General features: G+C 40.5%; 1 protein-coding gene across 3 annotated transcripts in view; it reads left to right on the top strand.

Annotated features, from left to right (window-relative positions):
- The window catches only part of LOC138735947 (pleckstrin homology domain-containing family G member 4B-like), a 136,042-nt gene that overhangs the window by 30,777 nt on the left and 82,673 nt on the right, over window positions 1–22,592 (top strand). For all 3 annotated transcript variants that reach the window (XM_069884639.1, XM_069884640.1, XM_069884638.1), the window contains exon 2: window positions 14,082–14,279. In XM_069884639.1, coding sequence (XP_069740740.1) covers window positions 14,082–14,279 — 198 coding nt within the window. The remainder of the gene's footprint in view (window positions 1–14,081; window positions 14,280–22,592) is intronic.

Below are 22,592 nucleotides of genomic sequence, written 5' to 3'. Positions count from 1 at the left end.
AAATTGGATATTAGTTGCTATGCTCATCTCCAAGCACAGTCATGTCATGAACAGGCAGAACTGTTAGGAATCTTGGCATCATTATTACCACAGAAAAAATTCTAACAATATTCTTGTTTACAAAAACATTTGGAAGGACAAACTTGAACCCAGTTCACATGGGTAATGCCAGGATTCTTACCAATGTGGAAGAACAGAGGGACCTTGGGGTCCAAATCCATAGATCTCTCAAAGTTGTCATGGAGGTTGATAGGGTAATTAAGAAGGCTTATGGTATGCTGGACTTCATTAATCAGGGGATTGAGTTCAAGAGTCGTGAGGCAATGTTTCAGCTCTATAAATCTCTGGTGAGACAACACTTGGAATATTGTGTTCAGTTCTGGATGCCTCATTACAGGAAGGATGTGGAACCTATGGAAAGGATATAGAGGAGATTTACTATGATGTTGTCTGGAATAGAGAATGTGTCTTATGAGGCAAGGTTAGCAGAGCTAGAGTTTTTCTCTTTGGAGTAAGGAAAGATGAGAAGCGATTTAATAGAAGTCTACAAGATTATGAGAGGCATAAATAGGGTGGACAGCCAGCACAATTTTCCTGAAGCGAGAATAGCAAACACTAGAGGACATCTGTATTATGTGAGGAAAGGGAAGTTTAGAGAAGAAGACAGGGTAAGTTTTTTTACTCAGGGGTAGAGGGTACATGGAATTCATTGCCAGGTTGGCAGTGGAGATTGGTACAATAGGGACATTTAAAAGACTATTAGAGAGGTACGTGGATGAAAGAAAAATAAGAGGGTTATGGGTGTTAAAGGTTTCATTTGTTGCATAGGTTTATATAGGTCAGCACAACATTGTGGGCAACAGGGCCTGTTCTGTGCTATAATATTCTATGTTCTACAAGATAAAGTTGTGGAAATCACATTCCAATTATTGATTGCATTAGTTGCATGCAAGTGCACCATTGTGAAATTATCTTCAATATTTCTCAATAATGTGTGTAGCCATGTAATTGCCTTTATGAAGACAATGCTTCTTTAAAAGTCTGACTTAATTTGTGCACAGGAAGATTTGAGAAACAAGCATGGGATCATGATACAGGTTGATGGATGAATAATTTCGACACTGAAAACTCTCAAGCAATTTATATAAATTTTATACAGGCTGAGCCTTCATTTAACATTTATTCTGAGAAACAGGATTTTCAACACAACAACCTGCTTTTGAATTGAGTGCACAGAGATTACACAACTCTGTCTAATGTGTGATTTGAACCACAGCTGTCTGATTCACCAAGGTTACCAGCCACAGAGCCAAGGCCCTCTGTGGCTGTCTGTTCATGATTCCTGCCCATCCCACTGCAGACAGCACACCATCTACCTTTAGCACCTCATACAGGAAATAGATGACACATCGATGAAAATCATTCCTTGTGGCGTTATATTGCTACTTCAGTATGTGAATTGCCTGAAGATAAAAGTTTAATGAATCCAATATCCAAATGGTAACAAGTCCTTGCACATTTGTAAACACTTAAAACTTGAATTTGTTGCAAAGCTGCAATGGTCTGGAATTTTGTGTGAAGAACTTTGAGGTTGTCAATGCTCATTATTATCCTGAAGGAAACAGAATGTCATTTTCTGAGTTACACATATGCTGAGTTAAACAAAGAAGTCGGGAAGCTGCTTTTCGTGTTCCTGCCTGAATTGAGCTGTTACTGAACATTCTTCACTGTAACTTGATAAAATTAGTGAAAATATGAGGTCTTAAGTTTCACTCTCACTAGTCTAAGGCAACCAAAAAATGTTCTTCTTTGTTGCATGAGATTTTACTGGGGTGCACTTAATACTTCAATAGCTCAGTGGTTAGAGCACTGGTCTTGTAAACCAGGGGTCACGAGTTTGTTCCTCACTGAGGCCTCATTACTGTGAGGGCGCTGGACAAAGTGGTGACTCTCCAACTTTCTCATGGTAGACAAAATTACATTCTAAATGTTGTATTACGTGACAATAATGGAAGCTTTACCTTCTCAGTCTCTCCATTCCTCTAAAGAAAATTTATGTGCAGATTGTTATTCTTTCAAATAAATATTTCAGTCCTATAGATTTTAATGTAAAAAATAATTTTGAGTTTATTCTATCCTAATCTCACAAGCATGTTGCACTTTTTTTTATTTTACACTCTGTGAAATGTTTTAAATTTTAGTAAGATGTTGATTCTTTTTAGTTTTATTTGATTTGTTCCCTGTGTGAATTTGTCAGTGGATTGACAGCTCAAACTACAATTGCAAGGAAACCTGTGGGACTGAATCCTTACAGCAAATAACGTCAGGAACAATGAAATCTGTACAGTAAAATCCAGGCAAATATTTCATAGAACCAGATGATTCCAGTGGTTTTGGATTTGCAGGAGAAGCAGAATATCTGGAATGATTGCTTGATTGCTGTCGAGATCAAAGGCTGTCCCTTGGGAGATTAAGTAAATGTATTTGAAGCTAGAGCCATGTAGATTAGATATGTCTTCTGGAAGGAATAGAAATACTGATCAGAATCCTTTTTCTTTGGGTTTACTAACAACTCAAATGTTTCTTGATTCCTTTGCATAGATTTCTCTCTTTCACATTGCATTACATCCCTTGACTTTATGTCTGCTTCTCCATGAGGAAATGTTGTCGATGGTGTTTGTTTAAATTGGGAATCTTTCAAAATGCTACATGCAAATCAAACCGCAATTGAGAATTCTGATACATCACATTGTTATTTTGATGGTTCACTGGGACTTGAGAACTTGATGAGAGATGTGGGTTGTGGAAAGAAGGAACTTTTGAAGGACAGTACATTGATTAACTCTATCGACCACTCGTCAAACATGTTTATTGATAGTTATAATTTGGCAATAACACAAAGGGTGTCACGGTTGACATAGCTGTTGGCACAATGCCATTACAGTGCCAGTGACCCGGGTTCTAATCTGGTGCTGTGCTTAAGGAGTTTGTACATTTTCCCCATGTATGCGTGGGTTTCCTCCCATTGTTCAAAATGTACCAGGGTTGTAGACCAATTGAGTATAATTGGGTGGCACGGGCTTGGAGGCCAAAAGGGCTTGTTACCATGCTGTACGTCTAAATTAAAAAAAACTATTAAAAATGTAAAATTTAAATTTAAGTTTAATCTAAAATTTAACATATATGATATAAACTGATAGGGCTAAGATGAAGCAAATTACAAGCTATGACATTGGTTTGGACCAATCAGGACAAATTCTACCTAATTCTTCACATATAATAAAGATTAATTAGAAATTAAAATGTAACTCCTTGAGGACTTTGTACATGATTTAAATGAATATTTGTATCAGCAATGTCTTTTAAGAATCTGGAGCAATGAATGTTTGCAAGAATGTAAAGGCTGCTTATGTGCGACATAATCAGTTGCCTTTTAGGGAGGGTGTCAAAATCCAAGGGCATTTTTGTAATTCTCCTTAAAAGTTGTTACAATAATGCTTCAAAAGAATGAGTCAAAATATTGCAATGATTGTCATGGCATTGAAAGTCAAAGGTGTGTATATGTTCATAAGTATGAGTCATCCATATGTGCTTGATGACTCCTTTTATCATGTTGCCATCCTTCCTGTTACTGAAAGGCTACTCATGAAAATTTCTCTTGAGGTGTAATCACAAAAATTATTACTCTCTCCTTCAAACCATTTCTGCCTGAGCAATAAAACCTAAAGTTCATCTGTGAAACACTAAAACTGCATAGTGGATGATGCCTAATCCATTGAGTCTCTCCAGCTTGTCTTTGTTTGCTGAAGGTCATTTATGTCCATCCTGCTTTTTTTTTTCCTTCCGCTTCCTTGGCCTTCTCCATCTCCCAACTGCTGATCTCTCCAGATGTGGGCAGCCTCTCATCTGACACATTTGTCCAAATGCATATTCATTCTTAAGTCCTGTCAACTCATAGAAACTTGTCCTACTCAGCAGCATTACCAAGTCCCAACAGCCAGCTCTCCATGCTGACAGACTGTCACTTTGTAGAACTCCAAATAAAACTGAATTACTTCCCCCCATCCCACCCCTGACCTCACTGAGTCCTGACCACCTCCCCAGCTACTGTCATGACCTCAGTGGCAACCCCAACTAATCAATTTTGAAAGGGGGAGACAGGCAGAAGGGGCCAATTAGCTTATTCCTGCTTCTGTTTATGTCAGATTCAACCTATGTGTTTTCTTATCAATAGATATGACACTGCACCTCATGGGCTGGGGCATCTCAGGGAAATTCCTCCTGGGCTCCTGCTACCATGTGTCAAGGGGTTCACTGTCTAGGCTGCTCCTCTTTCTCCAGACATTCTACTACCTCACTTTCATCTCCCATCTAGCCTTAAGTCCAGTTGATACCTAACAGATGCAAAATATCTCAAAAGGCTCCCATCTCTGTTCAATTTGGCTTGCTACATATTGCATAGAGCTGGACAATATTGCAACCATTTTTTTTAAGCGCATTCATCACTGACGGGCATGCGCAGGTTTTGGAGGCGTGATCTTTAACTGCCTGCTGAGGACAGGTTGAGAAAATTTTATTTGGATCTGACTAAAATAGGTAGAGGGTGGGTAGATGGCCTATAAATCCAGGTGAATTGTTAACAAAGGGAGAGTATGAATTCAATGCTACTTTACAGGTGGCAGATTGTTGCTTCTTCATTCAATTGAATAATGGTATCTCCAACTACATCAGCAACAGTTTAATAACCTACAGGTGACTGACATTCCCTTTATTGGAGTTGGGATGTTAGGTGAAGTTATAGAAGACATTGGTGAGGACAAATTTGGAGCATTGTGTGCTGTTTCAGTCACCTAACTAGAGGAAAAAACTTAATAAGATTGAAGAAATGCAGAGAAGATTTACAAGTACTTGAAGAACTGAGTTAAAGGGAAAAGTTAAACAGGTTGGGACTTGTTTCCTGGAGCATCAGAGAATGACGGGAGATTTGAAAGAGGTATCAAAACTGAGGAGGGGTATAGATGGGGTAAATGCAAGCAGGCCTTTTACACGGATGTTAGGTAAGAACAAGAGGACACGGGTTAAGGGTGAGAGATGATATGTTTAAAGGGAACATTAGGAGAAACTTCTTCACACAGAGAGTGAAGCTACACAGCTGAAGTGCTGAGCGTTTGACATTTAAGAAAAATTCAGATGGGTACATGGATGGGAGGGGTACGGAGGGCTGTAGTCTAGGTGCAGATCAAAGAGAATAGGCATAAAAATAGTTTGGCATAGACAAGATGGGCTGAAAGGCCTGTTGTGTTGCAATGCTCTACGGTGTAAGTGGTAGGGTGATGACAATGAGGGATTGTTGTTTCCCTGCCCTGATGTCAGTGATGCAAGGAACTTGTCGAATTAATGCTGCATATCATTGCACAAGGACTGACATTTCCTCCAACCTGCTTTGTCTAGTTCTGACATCCTTGTGTCCGGTACATGCCATCCGATGAAATTGGTGCACCTCTGTCTCGGGGCATCTCAGGGAAATTCCTCCTGGGCTCCTGCTACCATGTGTCGGACAAGTCATGCTCTGCAATGCACTGTGACCAACACAGCAAATCCCAAATGTGAGCCGAAAAATAGCTCCATTTCTCTAATAACTGTTTTCCCTACACAAACTGCTTTTATTTCTTTTGCCCCTAATCCACTAGACTGCTCTTGTCTCTGCTCTTTTAAGTTTTTGAATCTGCTCTCTCCTGGCCTCTCCTTGCCATTAGTTTAAAGGCCTATCTAAAATGTAATAAGTTTGATATCCTGGTCAGGCTATGGTTAAGTGAAATTTGTTCCAATGCTACAAGAATTCAGGCTCCCATACCATTTTCTTAGCCACAGATTTAGACCTCTAATCTGCTTCTCCCTTTGCTAAGTTGCATGCGGATTGGTAATAGAAAAAATATTGCCTCTAAAATTTGGCTTTTTAAAAAATTTATACTGTAGTATTTATACTGTTTACATCTGGTACCGCACGGATGGCAGTCTCTTCAATCTGAGGCCCCTGCAAGCTCACACCAAGACACAAGAGCAACTTCTCCGTGAACTACTCTTTGCAGACGATGCCGCTTTAGTTGCCCATTCAGAGCCAGCTCTTCAGCGCTTGACGTCCTGTTTTGCGGAAACTGCCAAAATGTTTGGCCTGGAAGTCAGCCTGAAGAAAACTGAGGTCCTCCATCAGCCAGCTCCCCACCATGACTACCAGCCCCCCCCACATCTCCATCGGGCACACAAAACTCAAAACGGTCAACCAGTTTACCTATCTCAGCTGCACCATTTCATCGGATGCAAGGATCGACAACGAGATAGACAACAGACTCGCCAAGGCAAATAGCGCCTTTAGAAGACTACACAAAAGTGTCTGGAAAAACAACCAACTGAAAAACCTCACAAAGATTAGCGTATACAGAGCCGTTGTCATACCCACACTCCTGTTCGGCTCCGAATCATGGGTCCTCTACCGGCATCACCTACGGCTCCTAGAATGCTTCCACCAGCGTGTCTCCGCTCCATCCTCAACATTCATTGGAGCGAATTCATCTCCAACATCGAAGTACTCGAGATGGCAGAGGCCGACAGCATCGAATCCATGCTGCTGAAGATCCAACTGCGCTGGGTAGGTCACGTCTCCAGAATGGAGGACCAGCGCCTTCCCAAGATTGTGTTATATGGCGAGCTCTCCACTGGCTGCCACCGAGACAGAGGTGCACCAAAGAAGAGGTACAAGGACTGCCTAAAGAAATCTCTTGGTGCCTGCCACACTGACCACCGCCAGTGGGCTGATATCGCCTCAAACCGTGCTGTGCTGTAAGCCTGAACATGAAGGAACTTTTTAGGATAAGATGGCAAGATGAGGTACCGGATTTGTATAATTTTTTTGCGGGCTGAATTCCAAACATCTACGTTCTGTCGATGTGCTCATGCATGTGATGGGCAAGGCAGGTCAACAGAAAGTCAGATGAGCAAGTGGAAAAGCAAATCTACAGCCAAGGATGAACAAGAAAAAAAAACTCCCATAGAGTCAGAAGATATATTTAAAGAATTCCTCATGTCATTTTTGAAGCATTTTAATGTGTTGCAGTTGAAGGTTAGACCACATTTGAAATATTATGTACAGTTCTGATTGTCACACAGTGAGAAAGATGTAGTAGTAATGGAGAGGTTGGAGAGGAAAATCACAGGATCTTGCTGGAATAATAAGATCGCATCGGATATGGTGGGGTAGCAGAAGGCATGAGTAGGGTGGGTTTATTCTCACTGGGATATAAGAGCTGAGGAATGACTTTATGGAGGATTACAAAATTATGAACGACAAAGATAGAAAAGATAAGAACCTTCTCCCCAGCGCAGGAGAGCCTGGAACTAAAAGCCTTGCGTTTCAGGGAGAGGGAAGATATTTAAAGAAGATCTGAAGGGTATTTTGCATGAAGTGAGCTGCCAGAAGAAGTAAGAGAGGCAAATATAATTCCAATGTTTAAAAAGGTATTTGGACAGGTACTCAGGAAAGATGTAGACCAGTGGTTCTCAACCTTTTTCTTTCCACTCACATACCACTTTAAGTATTCACCATGCCACAGGTGCTCTGTGATCAGTAAGGGATTGCTTAAGGTGGGATGTGGGTGGAAAGAAAAAGTTTGAAAATCACTGTTTTAATTGTACCTAAATGACTCGTTATGTGCACGGCTTCCTAACTCCAAAGGAAATGGGCCAATGACAATTTTTCTGAAAAAAAAATTTCAGTAACAATTGGGTCTCGAGCAGTGATTCTCAACCTTCCCTTCCCACTCACGTACCACCTTAAGTAATCCCTTACTAATCACTGGGCACTGATGGCAGTGGGATTATGTGATTGGAAAGTAGAAGGTTGAGAACCACTGGTGTCGAGGGATAAGGGCCTATACAGGCCAATGAGATTAGTGTAGATAAGCATCACCACCAGCATTTTTATGCTGGTAAATTCGATAATTTATCCAGAGTCCTGGGAGGGATCTGCACATGACTTTTTCAGCTGGTGCAAAGTAGAACCACAGTCTATGAGAAGAGGAGAATTGCCACATAAAGAGGGAAAAAGAATGGCGGTGCTGCCAGAGTTGCTGTAACGGCACCACTCCTGCTGGTGAAGTCTCCGCGCTCTCCTGCGTGGCCCAACCACCCTGTCCGACTGCCTTTGGCTTTGTACGGGCTTTAAATGGCCAGTTCAAGGAACCAATGTTGGTTTATTTTAAAATCCCGCGACCATGGAGTCTGGCCCAAAATGGTGGGGCATATGACCGACAGCAGCCACAAGGGGTTTCAAACTCTGGTGAAGCGGAGGACTGGTGCATGGCACTAGTAAATGGGGAGACCAACCATCCCCCCCCCCCATTTGAAAAGGTGAAGCAGAGGGGATGGGCCCCAGGGACAGTGACCTTGGCGGCAGAGCAGTGACGGACTCTGGGGCTGAAGAACGCACAGGAGGCGGGCTGTTGTAATTTGAGGTGAGCTACCCGAGTAGGAATCGAGCGGTCAGCGACTGCGGCCAAAGCACTTACGCCAGGCAGCGGAGTGCTGGAGACTGACCGAAAGGGTACCAGGTCTCGGAATCAGGATGCGAGAGGCTGCTAGAGGCTTCCTGTTGTGTCAGAGGTGTGCATCTGTATTTTAGGTTATTAATGGTTTGCACTGAAGACTGCGTGGCTGCAGAGGCTGTGGGAATGCTGGCGGCAAAGCCAAGGACTTTCAGTGACTCTGGGCAGAACTCTCTTTTGCTTCTCTTTCTCCGGCTATAAGTGGCGCTGGGCAACTTCTGCTGATAGCAAATCTTTGTTTCCCTAACAGTAGACAAAAGGAAATTTCACGTGATATCACATTTTCTGTTTTATTACATGATAATAAAATAATCTTGAATTGAATCTTTAACAGGGAATTGAAAGCAAAGTAAATCCTGCAACTCGCTTGCAGTTAATTGTATGACCCAAAGCAGAATCTCACTGACAATGCAAAATTTGCAGATAGGTTAGAGAAGAAACTTGTCCAATCAGGTCAATTGCTTTTACATTAACCCAAACCAAACATTGATATCATGGTTATCTAACAGCTTGAAGGTCAAAAAAACAAAGTGTAATGTAGGTCTGAAAATCTATTTCACAGGGAATCTTTGCAAAGATACGCAGGTTACAAATTTCCCATTTATGAATTGAGCCATCCTTTTGAATAATCCTGGACTCAGAATAGTCAAATCTCCTCCTAATAGTAATTTGAACTAAGAATTTCTGGGAAATGATTGATGATAAGGGTGTTATTGCTACATGAATGTTATTTTATGACTTTACTGATAGTTTTAGTGGAGTTACCTCGTGCTGTTCCATGGTCAAAGAAAGATTACAAAAGGAGTTTTAAAAATTATCTTGAAGTTCACTATTTGAAGATTATGGGTGGCACAGTTAGTGAAGTGGTCAGCTCAACTCTGTTACAGCACCAGCGACCTGGGGTTCAAATCCGGTGTTGTCTATAGGGAGTTTGCACGTTGCACTCTGGTTTCCTCCACCCTTCAAAACATTAGGCGGCACAGGCTCATGGGCTGAAATGGCCTATTACCGAGCTGCATGTCTAAATTTGAAAAGATTTCTACCTGGAAATTCTACCCTGACTGTGATCATTATTGAAGCCACTGAATCTGAATTTAAAGGAGCAGAGTTTGATGCTTCAGAATAACATATTTGGACTTTACTGACAGGGATGAATCTTTCAGCAAACTTGAATTTTTTACATTTTGAATTGACATTTTATGGCTGATAAATTGTATCACATGATCATTCATTTATCTGTTCCATGTGATACAATTTCATTACATAAACATAACATAACAATTACAGCACAGAAACAGGCCATTAGGCCCTTCTAGTCTGCACCGAACCAAACACCCCTTTCTAGTCCCACCTCCCTGCACAATGCCCATAACCCTCCATCTTCTTCTCATCCATATACCTGTCCAACCTTTTCTTAAATAATACAATTGACTCCGCCGCCACTATTTCTCCCGGAAGATCATTCCACACGGCTACCACTCTCTGAGTAAAGAAGTTCCCCCTCATGTTACCTCTAAACCTCTGCCCCTTAATTCTTAACTCATGACCTCTTGTTTTAATCTTTCCTCCTCTTAACGGAAATAGTCTATCCACATCCACTCTGTCTATCCCTTTCATAATCTTAAATACTTCTATCAAATTCCCTCTCAACCTTCTACGCTCCAAAGAATAAAGACCTAATCTGTCCAATCTCTCCCTATACTCTAGATGCTTAAACCCAGGTAACATTCTGGTAAACCTTCTCTGCACTCTCTCCACTCTGTTTATATCCTTCCTATAATTAGGCGACCAGAACTGCACACAGAACTCCAAATTAGGCCGCACCAACGTCTTATACAATCTCAACATCACCTCCCAACTCCTATATTCCATGCAATGATTGATAAAGGCCAGCATACTAAAAGCCTTCTTCACCACCCTATTCACGTGAGTTTCTACCTTCAGGGAACGATGGAAAAATTGTTGATAAAGACCATTGTGCGCTTATTCAATTGATCTCTTCCCACATTCCCACTAGGGGTTTTTCTTTCCCTGTCACCTGAATGTGTGATCCACTTGTGACAGTATATAGATCTGTTTTTGGGAGATAAATTGGGGCAGGTTTGTTAGTGTAGGTCACATATAAACACTTTAAAACAGATCTATTTAAAATACTGGAGCTCGGCTCATGCTAGACACGTTGGCCCCAGACCCTTTGCAAAAGCTTTGGAGAGGGCCCAAGAGACTTCACTAATGGATTGTTGTTTACAAAAAGGCAACAGATGAAAGAACTTGTCAGAGCTGCCAACTGTTTGGAGTGGAACTTGCTGTTCTAGGAGAGTCATGTGGTTTTGCAAGCAGAGAGAGTTTTTTCTCAGAGAGAGAGAGAAACACACACACACACACACATACAGATCAGTTCTTCAGTTTTCCAGACAGCAGCAGCGACTGGGACTGTAACAGGACAAGCTGGCAAGCTTTTGGAAAACCCCATTTGGAAGATGGGTTGTGAGTTCTTAGTTCTGCCTGGTCAAAGTCCTTGTGGTTCTTGAAAGAGGAGAGGACTGGCTGTCTAATGTTTCACTTGAAATAAGTGAAACATAAAGGAACTCTGTGGTGACCTGAAAGAAAGTGGTTATCATCTGGAGAACACTGAGGGGGCAAGTTTCTTTGGCAAGACACTGAAGTGGCTGATGGAAGTAAATCAGTTGTGGGTGTTCTGGAACAACAAATCTTTCTCTCTGAAAACTGACAAGAACCTTCCTGAGCAGTAACCATTTACCTTTCAAGCACCAAAGCCTGGAGCACAGTATAAAATTGTCTGCAACCAGTGAACTTGGAGGAATGAGAAGTGAGATTGGACTGTAAATCAAAAAACTTTTCTCAACTTATACACACATTACATACACGTGCTCGGAATTAGAAGGGGGTTGTTAGGTTAGTTAAGTCAATAGTGATAAGATAGCTGCAGCCACAAACGAGCCTGCAGCTGACGTGGACTTTTTACCCCCTCCATAAATCTTCGTCCGCGAAGCCAAGCAAAAGAAAAAAAAAAGAAGAAAGAGATAAGATAGTGTGATCCTGTTTTCATGTTTAAAGATAACTAAAAGCAACCTTTGTTTAAGTAACCATTTGTCTTGGTGAATATCTATTGCTACTGGGTTTTTTAGTCCTCTGGGCTTGTTACACACAAAATAAATGCACAAGCCTGCACATGCATTTGTGCAGGCCATTTATACAGATCAGGCATTTATTTCCAATGTGCTATGGAATATTTTATAAACCCAGCAAAATAAAAATGTGACAAACAGTGGCGGATTAACTAGGCTGTGTTTTAGAAAGGCCCCCCACTCTCCTGCCCACGGCCCCCATCCTTTGTCTGACGCTGTGACTGTGGTAAAACACAGAAATGCTGGAGGAACAGCCAGTCTCGTAGCCTCCACAGGAGGTAATGATACCTTGAAAAAGGGCTCAGACCCGAAATGTCAATAATACATCTTTACCTCCTATGGACGCTGTGAGACTGGCTGAGTTCCTCCAGCATTTCTGTGTTTTACCATTTAATTTAAAAATGTGAGTTCAGATTCTCCCTTTTGTTTTGCTGAGATTTCATTCAAAAGAATTTATACAATCCATGTTTTCTACAACTATCTCAAGAATAATAACAGACCAAATAGCTCTGGAGCGAAGGAATAATTAGGCTTTCACTTTATTAATAAAACTTGATTATGCAAAATCACAACCGAATGATGATTAAAAATGTAGACGCATTAAAGTTCAAACAATCGCTAACACCTTTGGTTGTTGTATTATTTGAAGAGTATCACTGATTTAGTTTAATGTTGTATAAATCCAACATTCAATTAATATAATGTGCCACTTTTTTTGCTGACCCTGCCAATTTCAACAAAATGCTAGGCAGGGGAGAGGTCGTTTCTCTCCCCCCCCCCCCCCCCCCCCCCGCATCCCCTGCTCTGCTGGACAGGGAGGATTTGCCATCTCCTGGCCCCATCCGGCTGGGCAGGGAAAGGTCATGTTCCCTGGCCCTGTCCCGACGGGCAGGGAGGGGGCCCCCATCCCACTAGACACTGGATAAGGTCCCCGACCCCATCCCCATCCCTCTGGGCAGGGAGGTTGCTGTGCCACTCAGGCAGGGTGGGTGACCATGGAAACCTTCCACGGGCCCGGGTGCAGACATGGGGAGGAAGGGTGGATGGTGGAGCAATACAGTAACATAGAATGCTGGTTGATGAGTGGATTTTGGAGTTAAGATTGGACATGTTAAACCAACAATAGAAAGATTAAAAAGCTGAAACTGTAAAATCTAAATTGGATTATTGATTTCCTGAGTGCAATCTTTTGTGATGTTGTGGTGAATAGTGACGGAAATAGTTTAATAAATTAATTCAAACCAAACAAGCTGAGGAATCATGAACAAAAACCTAAACAATTAAACAGAGATAAGAAAGAAGCTTTCCCACAAACTGTGTTAGCAGGTGAATAGCCTTCAAATGATTATAGTAGTTGCTGCCTACATTGCTTCTGGTTTTGGTAGTCTTCTCCAAAGATTTTGTAGGGCATTCAGCCAGCTCTCGATAAGGGGATGATGCCGTTGGTGGCAGCCACTGCCGTGGCTAGCCCGGCTTCAGCGGCCCCTGCTCCAGCATATATATACTGCAGCTCCCTGGCCTCATTCTCTTCTTGTGCTTGCTGCCGCTGGAGAGCCAACTGCGCAACCATGACCCCGCTGCCTTTCGGCGATCAGCATGCACTTGGCGCACACGCACTCCCTCCAGTGGCAGACATGCTGGTGAGCCAAAACCATGCCGTGATTGCGACAGCAGGCGCACTTTGAGGGTAATGCTTGGCTGTGACTATGGCAGCTCGGAGCTGCAGGACAGGAGGCAGACCTTGGACTCTCCTTTTAATTGCTCGTGCCAACTCGTCGAGTGGTGCGACAGAGGATGCCGTAATAACGTAGTCAGGGAGATGATAAACACAATCTCGCAGGGAGTTGCAGCTACGTCAAGAAGCAAGTCCCCAAAAGCATTAATTCTTCACTTCTATATGTTTATACGTTTGGTCCCTAATTTAGATCACAAAATAGTATTTGTAATGGAAATAATATATACAAAAGTACTGATATATCTCAGGTGGCTCAGGCCTCTTTACCCTCCAGGTCCCTAGGCTTCAGCCTAATGGTTAATCTGCACTGGTTGCCTAGCTCTTTTATTCCTTAGGTAAAGGTAGAAATCTCACACTTTTTCATATACAATAATTGGTAAAGGCTATGCAGCAAAAGTAAAATGGGAGAATATGTGCTCCATGTGCAATATGTATAAACATATTCTTTATGAACAGTTTTCTTATATTAAAACAACTAATATATGTGAGCTTTTATGTTTTTCTTGCTTTTAAAAAAAAAGATTAATAACATGAAATTGTGCAGTTAGCATTTTGCATCATTTGGGGTAACTGATAATATAAATTTATTTTCTCACTCAGAATTCGCAATCGTTGGATACCTGTATTCAGAGCATTCTCTCTGCTTTGTACCCTCCGTTCAATGCCACTGCTCCCACTGTGCTCAGTCAGGTCTTTCGGGTGATTGACACCGTGTACAAAGGAGATGGACTCTGCTGCCTACTGGATTTCTTGATTCCTGCAAAGCGCATCCTGGAGACAGTGCAACAAGATGCTTGTGTAAGTACAGTGAAGGACCTTGGGTTTTCCTTAAAATAAAATCTCAAGGAAGGATCAGAAAGACAGGTTTATATAAGGCAAGACCCAGTCTGGGACGCACACCATTTGTCTCTTTATGTTGAAGCACATCTGTGTGGTTTTCCATAATATTTTGTATGTATATCCCAGAATTGAAAGCTGGAAAAATCCACAAACAAAATAATTCATCTGGTGTTATTTGGTGAAATTTCAGCCAAGGTTTTTGGTAATAATGCAATGAAATTAATTCATCTGAATGAGGACGTATCTTCTGGTTTCTTTTCTAAATGGAATTGAATTGTGGGAGAGTGATTCTTTGTTTTAGACCTTGTAAAAATGATAATGATAGCACTCCATTTGATGAAGGTCAAGAGAATACAGATCCAGTTTGCTTCACCTATGGTCAGGGGACAAAACCCTCCCTCCCAGGAATTAATCTCCTGGTCTTTTGCTACACATCTCTGCCTTAAATGCACTCAATGTCTTGGCCTCTACAACTGCCTGTGGCAACAAATTCCACAGATTCACAATCCTCTGGCTGAAGAAACTCCTCCACATTTCTGTTCTAAGTGGACAGCCTTCAATCCTGAAGTTGTGTCCTCTTGTCCTCGTCTCTCCCACCATGGGGAACAATCTTTGTAGATCTACTGTCCATGCCTCTCAATATTTAAAATATTTCAATGAGATCCCTCTCATTCTCGTATATACCAACGATTAAAGGCCAAAATATGGTAACCCTTCCATTCCCAGAATAATCCTCATGAATTCCCTTTGAACCCTCCAATGTAAGCACATCTTTTTCTTAAATATGAGCCAAAAACTGCTCACAATACTCTAAGTAAGGTCCAACCATGGTTTATAAAGCCTCAACATCACATCTCTGATCTTCTTTTCTATTCCTCTTGAAATGAATGTCAGCATTGCATTTGCCGCCTTCAGCACCAATTCAGTCTGCAAGTTTACTCCCAAGTCCCTTTGCATCTGGGAAATTTCAATTTTCTCCCCAGAAAACAGTCTGCCTGTTTATTTCTTCTACCAAAGTGCATGGTCGTAAGCTTTTTGGACATTATATTTAATTTGTTACTTCTCTGCCCATTCCCCTAATCTGTCTAAGCCCTGCTGCAGCCTCCTGTATCCACAACACTACCTGCTACTCCACCTACCTTCGTATCATCTGCAAACTTGGCCACTTGTTTACTTTCCTCTAGCTCTATCTCTGTTGAAATATATTGTCCATATCCCGGCTACAGTTTGGAGGTCTGTACTGTATGTAACTGCCAACAGTGTCCTTTTACCCTTGCCATTTCTCAACTCAGCCCACAATGTTTCTATATCTTTTCATCCAATGTCATCTCTTTCTAATGATTTAGCATTATTCCTTACCAGCAGAGCCACACCAACCCCACCCTTTCCTTTCCTTTTGATACACTGGATATTCATCTCCCAATGACATCCATCCTTTAGCCACAAATCTGTGATAGCCGACCTGTAGCTGTACTACAAGGCCATCTACTTTATTTTTTTGCTGCATGCATTTAAACATAAAACCTTTAGCCCTGGATTTGTTACCTTTTTTTTTAACTCTGTGTGCCTGTTGCATTGCAACCATTCTAAATTTTTCAGTCTGGCACTCCTGATTTTGATGTTCCTATACCTTCTCCTTGATGGTAGTGGGGCAGAGACACTAAATGCTGGATGGAAAGTGTGCTCAATCATTCTTTGAGCACTATTTAAGCTCCTGGTGAACGTCGTCAGTAGAGGAAAGGGAGACCCCAATAATCCTCTTATCCGTTTTAATGATCCTCTGTGTTGTCTTCTGGGCTGGTGTTTTGCAGCTACCATACCATGCAATAATGCAGCCAGACAGGACATTCTGACATGTGCTCCTGTAAGATGTTGTCAAGATGGGCACCAGTAGCCTTGCCCGTCTTTTTTTTAAACTTTATTTATTAGTTCAAAAAACATAATATATGACATATACAGCAATTAAACATGAACATGAACATTTTTGTTATATATATAAAAAAAGGAAAGAAAAGATCCGCCCCCCCCCCCCCCCCCAACTTCAGCCAACTCTCCTAAGGAGAGCCATAAAAAAGAAAAAAGAAAGAATATATATTAAAAAAGTTAAATATACATATTAAAATCTAATCAATATAAATTGAAATGTGACTATTCCGAGTATAACAACCACTTATTAATAAAAAATTATAATTATCATGTGAAACATATGTAATTTTTTCCATTATTAAACAATATTTCATCTCATTATGCCATCTATTAATATCAATCATATTTGTATCTTTCCACGTACTAGCAATACATTTTTTCGCTACGGATAAAGCTAAATATACAAAAGCAAGCTGAAACTTATCTAATCCCAAGCCTTTCAGAGGTTGCAAACTACCCAATAAAAATACTGTCGGATCTAAAACTATTTTAATCTTATACAGATATTCTAAAAACGATTGAATTTTCTTCCAAAAAGATTGTACATGTATGGATGACCAAACAGCATGAAAAAAAGTCCCAACCATATCACCACATCTAAAACACAAATCTGATTCATGAAAACCATATTTTTTTAATTTTTCAGGTGTCAAATATAATTGATGTAAAAAATTGTAATTAACCATTGCATAATGTGCATTTATCCATCTAGTTACACTATCATAACAGATATCTAACCAATCCTTTTCAGAGAAAGTAAAACCAATATCCGCTTCCCATTTAATTTTAGATCTATCCCAACCCTTTTTATCCATACCATCCTGTAATATTTGATACATAAATGAAATATAACCCTTCTCTGGTACCTTCATAAGAGAAGTCTCAAATTTAGTCATTTTAGGTAAAATCATATCTCTACCAAACATACATTTTACCAAAGATCGAATTTGATAATAAAGAAATAAAGAATTCTTATCAATACCAAAATCTTCCCTCATCTGATTAAAAGATAAAAACTTACCCTCTTTAAAACAATCTCCCAAATTTTTCACACCTTTAAATCTCCAATGCAATAAACTTTGATTATGTATTGAAAAAGAAATAAGTTGATTATTATACAATGGAGTCAAAGCCAATAATTTACCCCTAGAACCTATAATTTTATTTTTCTATATCCATAACTTTATTAAATGTTTTAGTATAGGCACATTATATTGTTGTAACAAATTCATATTCCACCTAAACAAAAATTGATGTATTTCAAATTCAGAAATACTTGTCATCTCAATTTTAGCCCAACTAGGAGTCTGCAGAGGGATATAGTTAAGCTGGATGAGTGGGCAAAGGTCTGGCAGATGGAGTACAATGTTAGGAAGTGTGAGGTTATCCACTTTGGCAAGAAAAATAAAAGAGCTGAATATTATTTAAAGGGTGAAAATCTACAGCATGCTGTTGTGCAGAGGGACTTGGGAGAGCTTGTGCATGAATCGCAAAACGTTAGGTTGCAGGTGCAGCAGGTTATTAAGAAGGCAAATGGAATGTTGGCCTTCATCGCTAGAGGAATTGAATTCAGGAGTAGGGAGGCAATGTTGCAACTGTATAAGGTACTGGTGAGACCGCACCTGGAGTACTGTGTCCAGTTCTGGTCTCCATATTTGAGCAAGGATATACTGGCTTTGGAGACAGTCCAGAGGAGGTTTACTAGGTTGATCCCTGGGATGAAGGGGTTGACTTATGATGAAAGATTAAATCGTCTAGGATTGTATTCGCTCGAGTTCAGAAGAAAGAGAGGAGATCTTATAGAAACATATAGGATTATGAAGGGTATGGATAGGATAGATGTAGGAAGGTTTTTTGAGCTGGCCGGGGAAACTAAAATGAGAGGACACAGTCTCAAGATTCGGGGGAGTAGATTTAGGATAGAGATGAGGAAAAATAGTTTTTCCCAGAGAGTAGTGAATGTTTGGAATTCTCTAACCAGGGAAGTGATTGAGGCTGCTTCATTAAACATATATAAAATTTGGTTAGATAAATTTTTACATGATAGAGGAATTAGTGGATATGGGGAGAAGGCAGGTAGGTGGAGTTAGGTCATAAATTAGATCAGCCACGATCTTATTGAATGGCGCAGCAGGCTCGATGGGCCATTTTTGGCCTACTCCTGTTCCTACTTCCTATGTTCCTATGTACCGAATCCATCAATGAACTAGTACATTTAAGTTGGGCTGCCTCATAATAATTTTGAAAATATGGTAAACGTAATCCCCCTAACTCATATTTCCAAGTTAATTTATTCGAAGATACTCTCGAAAATTTACCCCTCCATAAAAACTCCCTAAACATTTTATTATATTTCGAAAAAAAATTTTATCAAGCCTTGCCCTTCTTAAGAAGTGTAGATGCTGCTGTGCCTTCCTGACTAATGAAGAGATGTTGTGGAGATCGGTGTTATGCCCTCCAAGGAACTTTGTGCTCTCTGACTCTGAAGCTATTGATGTGTAGTGGAGAATGGTTGACCTTCATCCTCCTGAAGTCCACAATCATCTTCTTTGTCTTGTCCACTTTAAGACTCTAGTGCCAACATTATTAAAATGTTATATTATCTGTGAAAAGAGTAATCAACACAAAATGTAATAATGTTTTATTTTCAGAATGATCCTGAAGTTGTACTTTTTTTCAGATTGCTTCCGATTTCAATTGAAATAATGCAATGCAAGTGTAAGGTACTGCAGCTGCTGGCATTCTGAAATGAGATGAAAAAGGCTGATGTTTGACATTCATCTAATTTTTAAAAAATTTATGAAGAGAGGAACATTTCTGGTCAATAACCTTTCACTAGAACTGGGACGTGACCCTGTTTTGAGATGAATAGAAGGAAGAAAATGGGAATGAACAAAAGCATATGTCCTTGTTCGGGAAAGGAGACAAAAACTCGTTAAAGGGATAATGATGCAAAGCAAAAGAGAATGATTGAACACATGAAAAGCAAGGTCTGGAAGTGTTAATTGACTTGTTAGCAAGTTATGGAAGGAAATTATAATATTGGTTGGAAATTTGGAAAGAAAATAGAAGCAGCCCATAATTCTTCTGTGCCTTCCTGTTCATGGGCAGAAGAATATCAGCTGTGCCTCCAGTAGTTTGATTTGTTGGAGTACTCATTTTCACAGAGAGCACAGAATTGACCTGGCAATATTGAAGTAAGAGTGGGCTTGCCAGTGTCCTGTGGTGAAATGGCTAAATTGTGCAAGTATCAGCAAGTGACTGCTTGGAATGCTCTACTAATGTGGAGCTTTGAGTCAAGCCCAGAAAGTACAATGAACCTGGGTTAAAATCAATAGAGGAAGCAATTAGCAAGAGGCCAAAATTAATTTCAGTATACATTATCAATTTCATTTTGAACCATATGAAAACATAAGAAATGGAAACAGGAGAGGCCACTTGGTTCATTGAGCATGCTCAGTCATTCAACAGCATTTTGACTGATCTTATTGTGGACTCAGCTCCACTTTCCTGTCTGGATGTTGGGAAACATAGAGACTAATACAAGGGAGGAGCTGAAAGAAATCAATATCTCTAAGGACATGGTCTTGGGGAAATTGAAGGGATTGAAGGCTGATAAATCCCAAGGGCCTGATAATCTACATCCTAGGGTACTTAAAGAAGTGGACATTCAGATAGCAGATGCTTTAAGAATTATTTTCCAGAACTCAATGGACTCAAGATCAGTACCCATGGATTGGAGGGTAGCTATTTAAAAAGGGGGGGGAAGAGAAAAAGCAGGGAATTATAGGCCGGAGAGCCTTACATCAGTAGTGGGCAAAAAGATGGAATCCATTTTTAAGGATGTAATTGCGGAGCATATGACTAGCAGAGAAGGGATTGGACAGAGTCAACATAGATTTACAAAAAGTAAATCGTGCTTGACAAATCTATTGGAATTCTTTGAGATGGTGACAGGTAAAATAGATGGGGGAGAGCCAGTGGATGTGGTGTTCCTGGATTTCCAAAAGGCCTTCGATAAGGTTCCACATAAACGACTGGCATGCAAAATCAAGGCATGGGATAAATAGTTCATTTTCTGAGTGGCAGGCGGTGACCAGTGGGGTGCCACAGGGATCTGTACTGGGACCCCAGCTGTTCACAATTTACATTAATGATCTGGATGAGGGGATTGGATGTAATATCTCCAAATTTGCAGGCGACATTAAGCTGGGAGGGGTTGTGTGCACTGAAGAGGGGGTCAGGAAGCTCCAGTGTGATTTGGATAAATTGGGGGACTGGGCAGATACATGGCAAATGCACTACAATATGGATAAATGTGAGGTTATCCACTTTGGTAATACAAACTAGAGGGCAGATTATTATTTGAATGGCAATAGATTGGGAGATGGGGATGTGCAGAGAGACCTAGGGGTTCTTGTGCACCAGACACTGAAGGCGAGCATGCAGGTACAGCAGGTGGTTAAAAAGGCAAAGGGTATGTTGGCCTTCATATCAAGAGTGTTTGAGTATAGGAATAAGGATACCTTACTGCAGCTGTACAGAGCCTTGGTGAGACCGCACCTGGAGTATTGTGTGCAGTTTTGGTCACCTTATCTGAGGAAGGATGTTCTTGCAATGGAGGGAGTGCAAAGGCGATTCACCAGGCTGATACCTGGAATGGCAGGAATAACCTATGAGGAAAGATTGCGCAATTTGGGATTGTACTCGCTGGAGTTTAGAAGATTGAGAGGGGATCTCATAGAGACATAAAATTCTGGCAGGACTGGACAGAATGGATGCGGAAGGGATGTTTCCAATGGTGGGGGAGTCCAGAACCCAGGGCCATGGTTCGAGGATAATAAGGCAAACCATTTAGAACTGAGATGAGGAGGAATTTCTTTACCCAGAGGGTGGTGAATCTGTGGAATTCATTGCCACAGAGAGCAGTAGAGGCAGGTTCATTGAATATATTTAAGAGGGAATTAGATATATTTCTTCAGTATAAGTGAATTAGGGGTTACGGAGAGAAGGCGGGGACGGGGAACTGAACTTTAAGATCAGCCATGATCTCATTGAATGGCGGAGCAGGCTCAAAAGGCCGAATGACCTACCCCTACTCCTATCTTCTATGTTTCTATGTTTTCCCCATAAGCCCTAATTACCCTACTGTGCAAAAATCTATCCAATTGTGTCTTAAATGTATTTAACAAGGTTGGTAGCTACCATGGAGTGGTTGCTAAAACATGGATGTTATTGGGCAAAGAATTCCATCGATACTCTGTTCTCTGGGGAAAGCAGTTCTTCCTGATCTTCATCCTAAATCTGCTCCCCCAAATCTTGAGGCTATGCCCCTTCATTCTAGTCTCACCTGTCAGTGGAAACAGCTTTCCTGCTTCTAGTGTTTCTTTCATAAATTTGTTTCCACAAGATCCCTCTCATTCTTCTGAATTCCTGTAAGTATAGTCCCAGATGACTCAATCACTCCTCTTAGGGTTAACCCCCTTATCTCAGGAATCAACCTGGTATACCTCCTCTGAACCAACATCAAAGCCCAATATATCCTGACTCAAGTCAGGAGACCAGAAATGTACACAATATCTTTGATACTGTCTGATTACTGTACAAGTATTCTGAATTTCTTAATAATGGAACTTTAGCTGGATGAATACAAATTTCATGTAGGATGTTGGAGAAACATTGAATTTAGCAGTTTAATCACATAATAATGCTGACACAGGCATTAGTTCAACTGACCTAAAAATATTTTGCCACTGATTTTTTAAAAAACTTTATTTATTTGTTCAAAGTACAGATAATATGTAACATATATAACAATAAACCATAAACGTGAATGTTATATTTTATATATATAAAAGAAAGAAGGAAAAAAAAAGAAAACCCCCCCTCCCCCCTTCAGCCAACTCTCCTAAGGAGAGCCATAAAGAGAAGAAAAAAAAATTAAGGAAAAATTAAGCATACATATTAAGATCTCATTGATGTAAATCAAAATGTAAATACTCTGAATATAACAACCACTTATTAATAAAGAAACTATAGTTATCACACTAAACATATTGCCGCTGATTTTTGTTTGTATTCAGCATCTGATGCCTCTCATGTCAGTGTTCAACAATAGTCAACCAGGATTGATAGACTTTCTATGACTGTAATGTCCTGGTGAAACCTTTCACCATGTTTGTCACTGACAGCATCAAGATCAGCAGGGAAGACGTCCACATGTGAAGGCAGAAAATGAATTTTCAATGACATGTTGCACTTCATCGTTTTGTAGCTTGAAATATGACAGAAAATCACAAATAATGTTATATCTAAGAAAAGGTATGTGATCAGAAAAAATTAAGG

This window comes from Narcine bancroftii, chromosome 6, assembly GCF_036971445.1.
Source record: "Narcine bancroftii isolate sNarBan1 chromosome 6, sNarBan1.hap1, whole genome shotgun sequence".
Lineage (NCBI taxonomy): Eukaryota > Metazoa > Chordata > Chondrichthyes > Torpediniformes > Narcinidae > Narcine > Narcine bancroftii.
Note: the sequence above shows the minus strand (reverse complement) of the source record. Positions and strands in the feature narration are given on the sequence as shown.